The sequence below is a fragment of the Cherax quadricarinatus genome, chromosome 20 (assembly GCF_038502225.1).
Source record: "Cherax quadricarinatus isolate ZL_2023a chromosome 20, ASM3850222v1, whole genome shotgun sequence".
Classification (NCBI taxonomy): Eukaryota; Metazoa; Arthropoda; class Malacostraca; order Decapoda; family Parastacidae; genus Cherax; species Cherax quadricarinatus.
The window spans coordinates 25,426,540-25,441,539 of record NC_091311.1 but is presented as its reverse complement, the minus strand read 5'-3'; the positions used below and the strand labels follow the sequence as shown (position 1 = coordinate 25,441,539).

Genomic DNA, 15,000 nt, shown 5'->3' with positions numbered 1-15,000 from the left:
CTCTTGGTGCTGGTTTGTCCAGTATTATTTTTTTATTTTTATTACTTGTCTCCTTGAATTTTAATAATGCGCTTTTGGTATTTTATTCATTTCTTAATTATAATTTTGTAATTTTCAGTATAACTGCAGTTATAATTTGAAAAGTAATTATAGTTTTAATTATAATTTTAGCAACATAATTCAATATTAGATATTGTTTAATTCTCTAATTTACATTTTATTTTGGCATCTACACTGTTTTATTTATGCATGATGAGTATATTTAAAACTCATATTTATTTTTAAAGAGGCAGACAGCAAGCCAGTGGAAGGCCTCTCTCCGATGACCAAACGCTCCAGTGGCGGGTCATCATATGACTAAGACCAGCGTCAAGAAACACTTGTCCTGTTTCCTGACGAATCTCATCTAACCTTTCTTGGTGTTTGTGCACTGAGGGAAAGCATCAGTGCACGTATGTGTGGAGGGATATGTTGTCCATACTGAGATTACAGTATTATTACTGACACCTGTGTGTCGACAGGCTATAAGCCCAATCAGCCAACTTAATATATTGTTAGAGTAGGGCTTATAGACCGTCTACGGACTCGTTGTTTGTTATAGTTGTGGTCATTACATTGATCCTGAACGGATCAAGCACAGAGTTAACTTTGACACAATATTTTACATTGCGTGTGATGTCTATATATTAATACTTCTGGGTGATGGAGGTAAATTAAGACACCTCAAGTCTGTTGTACTGACGCATTACATGGATAGTTACGTGATAGTGGGTTGTGTATGCTCGTTGCACTTGGGTATACCTGGAGGTAGAATACCTGGAGGGTGTATGCTCTTTGCACTTAGGAGATGTATGTTCTTTGCACTTCCTTGATTTAGGAAGCAACAAACCCTCACATTGACACATGCTGCTATGTGTTATGTTCTTCAACTTGTTATTGTGTACCACTGATGTTATGAAACGTGAAAGTCTTCTTTTTAAGATGATTCAGTTATGCATTATAATTATTTTCAGATTGATTTCGTTATTTAATATACTAAATTTATACGCATAACACATATTTTGTGTTGCGGCCAACCTTTCATGCAATACAAACACGGTTGGCAGGTTAAAGGGGTTTATAGCCTATCGACTGCACGAGGGACACTCAGGCTGCACGGTAATCTTTGCACCACAAGACAAAAATTCTTTATTCCCTAAAGAAGGGATTAAAGTCGACTCTCAGCACATACTGTTATATGATGAGACTTACACCTCTCAGTGTGTACACATCCTGTAATTATAACAGAGTTTGCTAATTTGTTATGTATCTATTAATGCTACGAAGAAAAAACCGTAGAGTGAAAATTCTAGTAACTATTGATGTTATTACAAAAGTCGCTCTCCAGAAATATCCTAAATACTCAGCCAGAAAAAAAAGATATGCAAAACTTCCTTTAAAATTTGCTACCAAGTGATATTTTAATCTGCTAACTTGATAAATACTATTTATATACGAATATTCTCTTCCCTATGAGATTCTGTCCCCCGGCCTCACATTCCCCACAACCCGTCAATCTTTCCTCAACTTTCTCCACAAAATTCCCTGTGCTTTATTCACATCTCCAACTTTTGCTTTGTGTTTTTTTTACTTATTAGGGCACTACTAGTTTTTCCTGAAGTGTGAGTCAAACTTTGTCTTTATCTCTCGTCTTCCTGGTTGCAACTTGCATTCATCCGCTGACTGCAGTTTGTAGTTATTTCTCCACTACTCAAGGGGATTAATTCCTCCACCACTCGAGGGGATTAAATACTTCACTACTTAAAGGGATTAATTCCTCCACCACTCGAGGGGATTAAATACTCCACCACTCAAGGGGATTAAATCCTCCACTACTCAAGGGGATTAAATCCTCCACTACTCGAGGGGATTAAATAAACCATCACTTAAAGAGACTTCATCCCCCACCACTCAAAAGAAAGTAAACTATCCATGTTTTTTTTTTTAAGGGATTAAATCCTTCGTTTTTTCAGAGGAGTTAAATCAACTTAGCTTCCTCAAGAAATTAAATACTCCAACTCTCACAAGAGGTTGCAATTAATTTTATATGTGAGAATGAACTCGACATCTTTCACAAGGAATTGAATTCCTCTTCTGTTTCAGGGAATAAGATCTGTCATCTGACACAAGAGGTTACATCTCACATCTTTTGCAAAGAGGTTAAACTCTTATCTCTCTTAAGGAAATAAATCCACGTTATCTCTCAGGCTATTAAATCCTCCTTCTCTCACATCAGATTAAATCCTCCACTTCTCGCGAGAAAATAAATCCTCCATCTCTTACGAGGAACAAGATCCTCCATCTGAGGTCGGGGCGGGTGTACACAATTTATAGGACGAGGCGAATCCCTCAGTGAGTGAGGACACTGTTATTACCGCTGTTATGGTCATCAAGGATGCACCTCAACGGAAAATATCACAGCTCACCAGTATTAAGACTAAATTTCATCTGCGGAAACGAAACAGATTGGCAGAATGAATTTTTATCTAGCCACCGTTTCTCTCTGGGCAGAGATTTATCAATTCATCTGATTACAGTTCAGCACAGACTTGTTTTGTAGCCTTCAGTATTGTCGCCAATACGACCTTTACGGTTAAATTTTCTACGTTCTGATTTTTTATTTTTATTTTCTGGGTTATGTTTGCTATTATTCAGAAAGACTCAATGATATGACTACCATTGTCAACACTACCAGTGTCAACACTACCAGTGTCAACACTACTGGTGTCAAAACTACCAGTGTCAACACTACCAGTGTCAACACTACTGGTGTCAAAACTACCAACGTCAACACCACCAATATCAACAATACCAGTATCAACAATACCAGTATCAACAATTCCAGTGTCAACATTACCAATGTCAAATCTACCAGTGGGTGAACACTACCATTGTCAACACTACTAGTATCAACACTACCAATGTGAATACTAACAGTGTCAACACTACTAGTGTCAGTGTCAACACTACTAGTGTCAGTGTCAACACTAACAGTGTCAACACTACTAGTGTCGGTGTCAACACCGTGTCAACAATACTAGTGTCAGTGTCAACACCACTAGTGTCAGTGTCAACACTACTAGTGTCGGTGTCAACACTGTGTCAACACTACTAGTGTCAGTGTCAACACTAACAGTGCCAAAACTACCAGTGTGAACACTATCACTGTCAACACTACCAATGTGTCAGCACTATCAGTGTCAATACTATCAGTGTGAACACTACGTGTGTCAACACTACCAGTGTCAGACCACTACTAGTGTCAGAACACTACTAGTGTCAGTATCAGCACTAACAATGTCACTGTCAGCACTATACCACTGCCAGTGTCAACACTACCAGTGTCAACACTACCAGTGCCAACATTACCATTGTCAAGTATTCAAATTGACGCGTATCTCTAAACCCGTAAGAGGAATTCATGCCAAGTAGATATATATCGCATACCGCCGGCAATAGAGAAAAAAAGATTAAAATCACCAAAAAATTAATTGAATAGTGCTTCCTTCAGTTTGACAGTGATCGAATGGCCGTACTGTGAACGTCACAGAGACTGGAAGAATCTCGCTCCGCCGTTCGGTAACCACAGCTACACTCAATGTACATGAATAAAAGGTACAAATCTAGTTTTGGCAGACCATATCTAAAATTCTCACCACGACCCACAGAAAGTGTATTAGTAAACGAATGGTGGAGCCAAGAAGGCATTGAAAAATATTAGTTTTTCAGCGAGGAGCGTCTGCATAAATGTGGAACCTGTGGTGTTCCACTGCAGTGTGTAGAGAAAACTCACTCAGACACAATATTGTTTCCTCTGCTGAGATAACACAACAGGGATTGTGTACATTATGAGTGGTGGTGTTGTGGATGGTTATGGTGTTGTGGTTGGTGGTGGTGTTGTGGGTGGTTTTGCTGTGGGTGGTGGTGGCGTTGATGGTGGTGGTGTTGTGGGTGGTGGCGGTGTTGTGGGTGGTGATGGTGTTGTGGGTGGTGGCGGTGTTGTGGGTGGTGATGGTGTTGTAGTTGGTGGTGATGTTGTGGATGGTAGTGCTGGTGTTGCGAGTGGCGGTGGTGGGTGGTGGTGGTGCTGTGGGTGGTGGTGGTGTTGTGGAAGGTAGTAGTGTTGTGGGTGGTGGTGGTGTTGTGGGTGGTAGTAATGTGGGTGGTGGCGGTGTTGTGGGTGGTGAGGGTGTTGTGGGTGGTGGTGGTGGTGTTGTGGGTGGTTTCGTTGTGGGTGTTGGTGGTGTTGTGAGTAGTGGTGGTGCTGTGGATGGTGGTGGTGGTGGTGTTGTGGGTTGTGGTAATGTGGTTGGTGGCGGTGTTGTGGGTGGTGATGGTTTTGTGAGTGGTGGTGGTGTGTTGGATGGTGGTGGTGTGGGTGGTGGTGGTGTTGTGAGTGGTGGTGGTGTTGTGGGTGGCGGTGGTGGGTAGCGGTGGTGTTGTGGGTAGTAGTGGTGTTGTGGGTGGTGGTGGTGTGGATATTGATGGTGTTATGAATGGTGGTGGTGTTGTGGGTGGTGGTAATGTAGGTGGTGGCAGTGTTGTGGCTGGTGATGGTGTTGTAGGTGGTGGTGTTGTGGGTGGTGGTGGTGTTGTGGGTGGTGATGGTGTTGTGGTTGGTGGTGGTGTTGTGGGTGGTGGTGGTGTTGTGGGTGGTGGGGTGTTGTGGGTGGTGGTGGTGTTGTGGGTGGTGGTGGTGTTGTGGGTGGTGATCGTGTTGAGGTTGGTGGCGGTGATGGCGTTGTGGGCAGTGGTGTCATTGTGGGTTATGATTGTGCAGATGGTGGTGGTATTGTAGTGCTGGTGGCATTGTTTCTGGGGTTTTTTGATGCTGTGGGTGGTGGTGGTGGTGTGGGTGGTGGTGGTGTGGGTGGTGGTGGTGGTGTGGGTGGTAGTGTTGGTGTTGTGGGTGGTGGTGGTGATGGCATTGTGGGTAGTGGTGTCATTGTGAGTGGTGATTGTGTCTGTGATGGTGGTATTGTGGTTTTGTTGGGGGTGGTTGTATTGTGGGTTGGGGTGATGGTGCTGTGGGCGATGGTGGTGTTGTGGGTAGTCGTGGTGTTGTGGGTGGTTGTGGTGTTGTGGGTGGTGGTGGTGGTGTGGGTGGTGGTGGTGGTGGTGGTGGTGGTGGTGTTGTGGGTGTTGATGGTGGTGGTGTGGGTGGTGATGGTATTGTGAGTGGTTGTTGGATGCAAAGAGTATGTAACCTTTATTCGGAGCATGTTAACACACTCACTTAGGCTGCTTCACCAACCAGCGAACCAGGTCACTAAGGGTCTGACGATCGGGGCCCCATCGTCAGATCAGTACCTAGGTTCAGCTAATCATACTGTGGATCTGGCAATTGTGAAGATGACGTGGCTACCACTCACATTTTCACCCTTGTCATTTTCATTCTACAGCTGGTTGAAGCATGGTGGTCTGCTTTTGTCTCTTGGTTGCTGCTCTGCCTTAATTATCATGGCGTGCACTAATACCTATTGCTGTACAATAGGTATTAGTGTATATAGTATACATACTTCTGTTTATACTTGGTGAAGGATAATATAATTTAAAGTTTTCTTCTGTGTTTATTTTGCTCCCTTTACACCCTGGATAACAGGCCTTGAGTACCTGGGTTGTAATATTGGTAGCCTATCCGAGAGCTGGAGCTGGACTTAGAGCAGAAGCTGAGCCTAGAGTTGAAGTTGGAGCAGGAAGTAATATCGTAGATAGCTTGCTATCTTCCATTGCGTCAGCTTTGCAAACGCTTCACGAATTTTGTGTGTCAACTTTGTATTCGCTTCGTTATTGTCAGCCTTGCTATTATGTGATCGTAAATAGCTTGCTGTTTTGCGTGTCAACTTTGCGTTCGCTATGTTGTGTGTCAGCCTTGTTATCGTGTGAGTATTCTGCAGTTGTACAGTGCGTAAGTTTGAGTGTGTATTGCGAATAGCGTCTTACATTGGGGTTAATGCCACCTAGACGAGTCAAACGGCTAGTGTCTGAATTCACTCTAATAAACCTGCCCAAGTTTTCTCCACAGCATTGTTGGCAAATTGCTCACTCCATTGGCAATAAGTATAGAAGCACTCTCACTGCTGCGCAGGTTCGTAATCTTATAAGTGTCAAACTTCGAGCACAGGTGATGGTGCACCAGACTCCTGTTTCTCCCTCTACAGGAGCTTAGTGTAGATCCCCGTTGAGATACCTACAAACCAATGGGGAAGAAGCAACCCCTGAGCAACACCAGCAGTTTGAAGCATCGGGGTTGTCTGGGGGGGGGGGAGTCAGCTGCACTGGCACTTTAGTTAGCCAAAATAAATCTTGAGCAGACCAGGGAACAGCGAGCATATGCTAAGGAAAATTGTGATAGAGAAAAAGAGAGGAGGCAGTTTACATAAGTTGTAAATAACTTTAGTTTGCAAAAAGCAGTACAGCTCGTTCCTCGTTTCACTGAAGCCGAGCCTGAACAATTTTTTGAAGCATTCGAAAAACAGGCTCGAGCCTTAGGGTGGCCTGAGCAGCACTGGGCGTCATTGGTGCACACAGCGTTGTTTGGTAAGGCACAGGAGTTTACATCAGCGTTAAATGACACTGATTTTGTAAATTATTATATGGTGAAAACCACGGTTCTTGGTGCTTATCAATGTATTCCTGACAAGTGCAGAAAGGAATTCAAGCTAGGCAGACGACAACTGGGTCAGTCTTATGTTGACTTTCTAAGGCAGCAGACCAAAGCCTTTACCAAGTGGTACAAGGCAAGTGGTGTCGCTAACTTTGGGGAGCTAATACAGTTAATATTGGTGGATAACCTGCTGAAGTCTGATGGACAAGAGGTTCGAGTCTTTCTGCAGTATCATGTATTAGCCACTGCATTGGAGGCAGCGAGGTTGGCTGATACGTTTGAAACCAACTCCTCCTTGTCTGAGCGGTCCCATCTCTCTTTTCAACAGCCTCGCATGAGCAGAGACCGTCAACGAAGAGTTCCTGATTGGAGGATGAAGTGCCAAGATGAAGGAGAACGATGACGTCAGCCAAATAAGCTACCTGTTGAGCCACGCTACTCAACCCATGGTCACCCTGGTGAGCGACAAACCACTCAACATGGTGTATCCCGACATCAGTACCCAGAGTGACGCCAACCACAATGTCAGCAAGGAACTAAGGTCAAAAAATGGTGTCGTTTACTTTCACTGTAATAAATCAGGCCACATCAGACCTAACTGCCCAAATAAACCCCAACCATTATGGAAAATTTATAATGCCATGTCCCTGAAAGAAGTAGAGAAGGTGATGGCCCCATACTATAGTGTCAAATATCCCTTCAGGAAAATTAAAAAAATAAAAAACTGAAGTCAGAACCTTTAGGGTTACTGGAGCATATTGCTCATTTATGAGAGGGAGTACTCCCCCTTTCTGAACACACCTCATTACAATCGTCTGTTCTTGTAGAAGCCTTTGGAGGAGCAGTGTTTTCTGTCCCCTTTCATAAAATTTATTTGCAGAGTATATATTACACTGGATATTTGACTGTAAGTGTTTCTGATGGATTTTCTATGAAAGATGCTGTGTTATTACTGGGTAATAACATTACTACTGCTGTTACGTGTCCACAAACAATAATGAGTAATTCTTCTCCGATGTTGGCCATAACTCAGGCAAAATCCCAAGGGATATCTGATGAGAATGCTGACCTATCCTTGGACAACACTGATCTCGGAATAGCCAATTTGTTTTACGAGGAAAACTGGCCAGAGCCTCGTAAATTTAGTGAACAGACCCAGATCAGCCTTCCTATTCTAGGGTTGCTGGATTGCCAGATGTCTTTGTTTCCATGCCCAAGAGATGGAAAGAGAGGGAGGAACAGCGAAAAGACCCTTCATTAAATTTCGCTTTTCAGGCAGCAATGGGTAAATCCTTCTCAGATCACCCAGTCAAACATAAAATTAAAAACGACTTCTTAATCTGCACTAAGACTGGTAAGGAAATAGAGGGAAGGTTAGTAGTTCCAAAAAAGTTTAGACCTCAGATATTAAATATAGCTCATAACTCTTCATTGGGAGACTACTTAGGAATTACTAAAATCCTGTATAGAATATTAGAAGAATTCTTTTGGCCAAAGTTAAGGCAGGATGTAAAGAATCATATCCGTTGCTGTACAGAATGTCAGCAAGTAGGAAAACCTGGACACCCCATTAAACCTGCACCTCTCCATCCTATACCTGTTGATGGAGAACCTTTCGCAGAGTTAATCATAGATTGTGTAGGTTCACTAAGTCCAAATCTGGGAATCAGTACTTTTTACTATTATGGATAGAGTAACTAGATACCCAGAAGCAATCCCCATGTGCAGTATCAATACTAAAGCAATTCTGTTAGAGCATGGGTTAGTGGAGGAGTCATCTAGTCCGTGGGCTTCACCATGCATGCTTGTTAAGAAAGCTGATGGAGGTTTTCGAATGTGTACAGACTACCGTAAGGTGAATGAGGTCACAATTGCAGATGCTTACCCTCTGCCACGTCTGGATGATGTAATCGACTTTGTGGGTAAGGCTACTTTTGTGTCCAAGTTAGACCTCCTTAAAGGTTACTATCAGGTACCTTTGACAGACAAGGCGAAGGAAATCTCTGCCTTCGTAATTCCACGTCATTATAAATATACAGTTACCCCATTCAGAATGAAAAACTCTCCCGCATCATTCCAGAAACTGATCCATCAGGCTATTAAAGGACTTGAAGGCACGGCAGCTTATCTAGATGACATAGTTATAGTGTCAGATACTTGGGACCAACATAAGGCTCTCTTTGAGACTTTCCAGATTTTCCACTTAACTGTAAACTTATCTAAGTCTTCCTTTGGCCAGGCTATTGTTAATTTTTTAGGCCATGAAGTAGGTAGTGGCAAAGTGGCCCCTAAATTTGCAAAAAATTCTTGCCATTAAAAACTATCCAGTACCTCAGGATAGGAAATTTCTTCAACGTTTCCTAGGTATGGTAGGATTTTATAGAAGATTCTGTAAAAAAAATTCAGATATTGTAGCCCTTCTAACCTCACTTACCAGTCATAAAGTCCCCTTTAAGTGGGCCTCAGAGTGTCAAGACTCATTCGCTAAAATTAAGTTACTCCTTTGTACTGCATCCATTCTCCTGTCTCCTGATTTCTCCTAACCCTTTACATTACAGGTTGATGTCTGTGAGTCTGGGGTGGGGGAAGTACTTCTGCAATCTGAGGACGATGGGTGACAGCCTGTGGCTTACTTCTCCGCAAAGTACCAGCCGCACCAGAGGGCCTACTCCACAATTAAAAAAGAAGCCCTCGCTCTGATACTAGTTTGGAGCACTTTGAAGTATATGTGGGCCAGACCTCTCAGGTGATCACACTCTATAGTGACCATAATCCTCTGGTCTACCTACAACATATGAAGAATCAAAACACAAGACTCATGGGGTGGTGCATCAGGCTGCAACCGTACAACATTAAATTGCATCACATTGCTGGCAAAGAAAATATGCTGGCTGATGCATTGCCTCGCATCAATTAGATTAGGATGTGTTAGGGACTTTGGGTAAAAAAAAAAATATGAGCTTTTTCCCCCCCCCCTTTTGTATATAAGGAATATTTAATTATGTGTTTTTTTTTTTTTTTTTTTTAGTGAGGAGATATTCTGCTAATGTCCGCAGGTACCTTGGACCTAAGTTAGCCCTACTGTCTGCTGTCTCGCTCTAAGTTTAGAATTTGGCTTTATGTCGTGATAAATGCTGAGCTCTATCTAATGAATTGGATGGTTGAGAGGAAAGTCGGTTCCATTGCACTGTGCCATGGCGGTACTTTTTACCCATTAAGGTGGAAACCTAGTTCTGAGCCCTCTTGAGGGAGGGGGGGTGTTTCTTGCAAAGAGTATGTAACCTTTATTCGAAGGATGTTAACACCAACCAGCGAACCAGATCACTAAGAGTCTGACGATCGGGGCCCCATCGTCAGATCAGTATCTAGGTTCAACCAATCATAATGTGGATCTGGCAATTGTGAAGGTGACGTGGCTACCACTCACATTTTCACCCTTGTCATCTTCATTCTACAGCTGGTTGAAGCATGGTGGTCTGTTTTTGTCTCTTGGCTGCTGCTCTGCCTTAATTATCATGGCATGCGCTAATACCTATTGTTGTACAATAGGTATTAGTGTATATAGTATACATACTTCTGTTTATACTTGGTGAAGGATAATATAATTCAAGGTTTTTTTCTGTTTATTTTGCTCCCTTTACACCCAGGCTGACAGGCCTTGAGTACCTGGGTTGTAGTAGTGGTGGTGGTGTTGTGGGTGGTGGTGGTGGGTGGTGGTGCTGTAGGTGGTGGTGGTGGTGTTGTGGGTGGTGGTACTGTGGGTGGTGATAGTGTTGTGGATGGGGGTGGTATTGAGGGTGGTGGCAATGTGGGTGGTCGCAGTGCTGTGGGTGGTTGTGGTGCTGTGGGTGGTGATGGTGTTGTGGATGGTGATGGTGTTGTGGGTGGTGGTGGTGTTGTGGGTGGTGATGGTGTTGTGGGTGGTGGTGGTGTTGTGGGTGGTGGTGTTGTGAGTGGTGATGGTGTTGGCGGTGGTGGTGATATGAGTGGTGGTGGTTTGGGTGGTAGTGGTGTTATGGGTGTTGGTGGTGTTGTGGGTGGTGATGGTGTTGTGGGTGGTGGTGGTGTTGTGGGTGTTGGTGGTGTTGTGGGTGTTGGTGGTGTTGTGGGTGTTGGTGTTGTGGGTGGTGGTGGTGTTGTGGGTGTTGGTGGTGTTGTGGGTGTTGGCGGTGTTGTGGGCGGTGGTGGTGGTGTTGTGGGTGTTGGTGGTGGTGTGAGTGTTGGTGGTGTTGTGGGCGGTGGTGTTGTGGGTGGTGGTGTTGGGGTGGTGATGGTGTTGGTGGTGGTGGTGATGTGAGGGGTGGTGTTTTGGGTGGTGGTGGTGTTGTGGGTGTTGTGGGTGGTGATGGTGTTGTGGTTGGTGGTGGTGTTGTGGGTGTTGGTGGTGTTGTGGGTTATAACGAGTTTGTTTAGTGTTCTGGTAGCGGGGAGTAAATGATACGTCTTTTTCGGAGGCTTCTTTGTTTATTAAGTCGTGGTGGGTACACAGGCTTGTGTGTTGTGCCCATGGCCCGGGCCGGGCCATTCCACGAGAGAGAGCTAGGTGTAGGCCTTGTGTCTTCCTGCTAGGCCGCTGTGTGAGTGAGAGTGAGCAAGGGCAGGCAGGCTGAAGTGGCAACGCCTATAGGTGGCAGCACCAGCATGGCGCGAAATATGAACTAAGCTAGCTGAGGGACTGATTACCTCATCTTTTGTATATAGTTCTTCTGTCTTTCATTTATATCCTTTAATTTGTATTGATAAAGCCACTGGATGGCATAACGTCTACAATAAAGATACCCAAATGTTGTACATTTGTCTGTTTTTCAACTGTGAGAAATAATGAAGTTAACTGTGAGAAATAACGAAAATAACTAAGAAATAATGAAGATAACTGTGAGAGATAATGAAGATAACTGTGAGAGATAATGAAGATAACTGTAAGAAATAATGAAGATAACTGTAAGAAATAATGAAGATAACTGTAAGAAATAATGAAGATAACTGTGAGAGATAATGATGATAACTGTGATAAATAATGACGGTAACTGTGAGAGATAATGAAGATAACTGAGAGACAAGACAGAGATCTGTGAGAGATAAGAAAGAGAGAGAGAGAGAGAAGTCTGAGAGATAAGGGAAATAGCTGTGAGAGATAAGTGAGAGAAGTAACTGTGAAAAATAAGAGACAAGTGTGAGAGATAAGAGTGATAAGTTAGATAACTATGAAACATAAGTGAGATAACTGTGAAAGAAAAGTGAGATAACTGTGAGAGTGAAGAGAGAGAGAGAGAGAGAGAGAGAGAGAGAGAGAGAGAGAGAGAGAGAGAGAGAGAGAGAGAGAGAGAGAGAGAGGAGGATAGTACTCACCTGAAGACGACAGCGATTACGAAGCAGTTGCCCACCAGTCCAAGGATGAAGACGATAACGTAGCTGATACAGAGCAGCGCCCCAGTGTTGAAGGAGTGACGGTACAGCAGGTCGTCCAGGGACAGTTCGTAGTCGCTGTAATTGGAACCCAGTGAGTCGTTCAAGTTATCCAGATAGTCATAGTCGAGTTGATCCAAGGAGAAGAAGGTGGTGTTAGTGTGGTTGAGGAGGTGATAAGTGTTGGCAGCAGAGCTCTGTCCAGTTTCCAGGTTGAAAGTGACTTGGTTCGTCACAGCTGATGCCTGCTCGCTGAGGTAGGTGAAGAAGTCGGTGTTGTCGTTAACATGGGTCGTCTTTCCTTGTGGAGCATCCGTCGAGACAGCTGACTCAGGAGATCCTTGAATCCCCAAAGATACCTCTGTGCTAGACAAGAAAGCTGACATGTTTCTCTCTCGCCCCAAAACACTGATTGAAGTGACCAGTGGTTCTAGTGTGTCTCTTGCGGTGGAGGTTAGACCTCTCATCTCCTCTCCCGAGACTGTCATGATGCTATTAGCTCCTGGTCTCTCACATACACCTCTTTAGATTATAAAAATTGATTAAAACGACTTGCAAAATTTCTTTCCGTGCGGGTGCATATATCCTTTATACATGAAAGAACTGACAACAACTATTAACACTTTTATAACTTGAAGTTTCGTGTCTAATTTCCAAAAAACTCGCACGATTTTTTATATGCGTTGAATTGAATTTGCTTTTAAACTCAATTAAGTACCACACGTGTTTATTCTCTCAGGATTTCATGAACTGGTATAATATGAGCTTCGAGAGATTCTCGGATACTGTGACTCCGGTCTCCCAGAACAAGGGCAAATATTCATTTACATTCTTACATAAACTGTGTTTTCTGTTATCGTGTTTTTTTCTTATCCCATTTTTCTTCATTGGTGACTCCCGTTGTCTGGGGAAGACAACAAGTTTCTCAGAGTGTCGAAGACAGCAGGAAGACAGCAAGTGTGTCTGTGTGTCGCCCAAGACACTAACAGGGTCAGGCTGTGATCCAGAGAAATGATCCTCAGTACCTGAAAAAGAAAGTAATCAGTTATCATGAGTGCTAATTATGTGAGTGAGAGGGGTATGTGAGAGGGATATGTGAGAGGGGTGTGTGAGAGGGGTGTGTGAGAGGGATGTGTGGGAGGGGTGAGTGAGAGGGGTGTGTGAAAGAGGTGTGTGAGAGGGGTGAGAGGGGTGTGTGAGAGGGATGTGTGGGAGGGGTGAGTGAGAGGGGTGTGTGAAAGGGGTGTGTGAGAGGGGTTAGAGGGGTGTGTGAGAGGGGTGTGTGAGAGGGGTGTGTGAGAGGGGTGTGTGAGAGGGGTGTGTGAGAGGGGTGTGTGAGAGTGATGTGTGAGAGTGATGTGTGAGAGTGATGTGTGAGAGTGATGTGTGAGAGGGGTGAGAGGGGTGTGTGAGAGGGGTGTGTGAGAGGGGTGAGTGAGAGGGGTGTGACAGTGAGTGAGAGGGGTGTAGCAGTGAGAGGGGTGAGTGAAAGGGGTGAGTGAGAGGGGTGAGTGAGAGGGGTTTGGGAGAGGGTGAGTGAGAGGGGTGTGTGAGAGGAGTGAGTGAGAGGGTTGTGTGAGAGGGGTGTGTGAGAGGGGTGAATGAGAGGGGTAAGTGAGAGGGGTAACTGAGTGGTTCAACATGTATGAAAGCAATCGAATTTGTTCACACTAAGAACATTTGCTTTGGTATGTGTAACTGACTACTTGTATTTACCTGTATGAGTCTTGCCGGGTGAAGTAGAGCTCTAGCTCTTGATCCCGGAAGTGAAATCTAATACCACAACCAATTACACTTTATTTGTTAAATTTTATTTTGGCTTCTTAAGATTTTTTTTTGGGGGGGGGGGGGCCGAGGCAACTACAGCACACATCTAAATTAAGAAAACGTTTCAAAATAAACCTATAACACAATACCTGCTGTTCTCTTCAACGACTGAAATTGAAATAGTTCCTATAAATGAGACGAAGGATGAAGACAGGAGGTAAGCTTTACAAGAGACATGTTATACAAATATCTTCAACAGGACACGGATTTAAACCACGAGAACACGCATAAACGTAAGCTTATTATATCAGGACAAGAGGGAATACCTGTAGAAAAAGGCTCTAGTGCCTGATGACAGAGCAGAAGTCGTAGCAGTGAGTCCCGATGAGTCTGACAACGTCATGCTATACAAGCTTCAGTCAATGAGCGGATGTTAGTCACTGATATTGCCAATAAAACTGATGTTTTAATTTGTTTTATCAGTGTCTATAGCAAGGATTACAGAGACCATTGGTAGTAAAATCGAACCTCCAAAGACCACTGGGATCAAACACTCCCAGCCATAAGACCACTGGACCAAACACTTCCACTATAAAACCACCGGGACCAAACACATCCAGCAACTATAAAACCAATGGGATCAAGCGAGACTATTTCTCTGAGGCAAAGTTTATGCTCCAACACTTTAAAGTATCGGATTTGTCCAGAGTCTTTGTTCAATTCACATTGGAAGTGTTTATTCCTTCATGTGGGTTTTTTTTCCATTGCTGTAACTTCAAAAGAAGTCTTTTATTTTTTTTACCAAACTCGCTCTGAAGAGAGTTTTTTCTCTCATTTGGAATTAAATAAGTCATATGTTATTTCATAGCCAATTTTCTTCTTTATAGTACATTTCACAATTTCAAATTTTCCCTTAAATAAACTTAATCATGCTCTCTGATGAACTTTAAAGGCAGTCCACATGCTCAGTGATGAAAGATGAGCATGAAATTCTGCAGATTATTGAGTGCAGTGAGATGCGGAGACTCACTGTAGTAAATGTTGGAGGCTGGATCCACTACGCCAATTAGAACTCGATCTCTGTCCTATCAGGTCATCAGGAATTTCCATAAATGATGGGAAACATAGTAAGGAAACTCTGTAATGTATATTGCACACACACACACACACACACACACACA

The 15,000-nt window shown here is 43.6% G+C and overlaps 1 protein-coding gene across 1 annotated transcript in view; it reads right to left on the bottom strand.

Moving 5' to 3' along the window:
- The window catches only part of LOC128703758 (uncharacterized), a 79,566-nt gene extending 66,492 nt beyond the window's left edge, over nucleotides 1–13,074 (bottom strand). Inside the window, exon 1 of the mRNA XM_053798532.2 lies at nucleotides 11,996–13,074. Within this exon, the coding sequence (XP_053654507.2) occupies nucleotides 11,996–12,540 (545 nt within the window). The 5' untranslated portion in view covers nucleotides 12,541–13,074. The remainder of the gene's footprint in view (nucleotides 1–11,995) is intronic.
- Nucleotides 13,075–15,000: the final 1,926 nt, after the last annotated feature.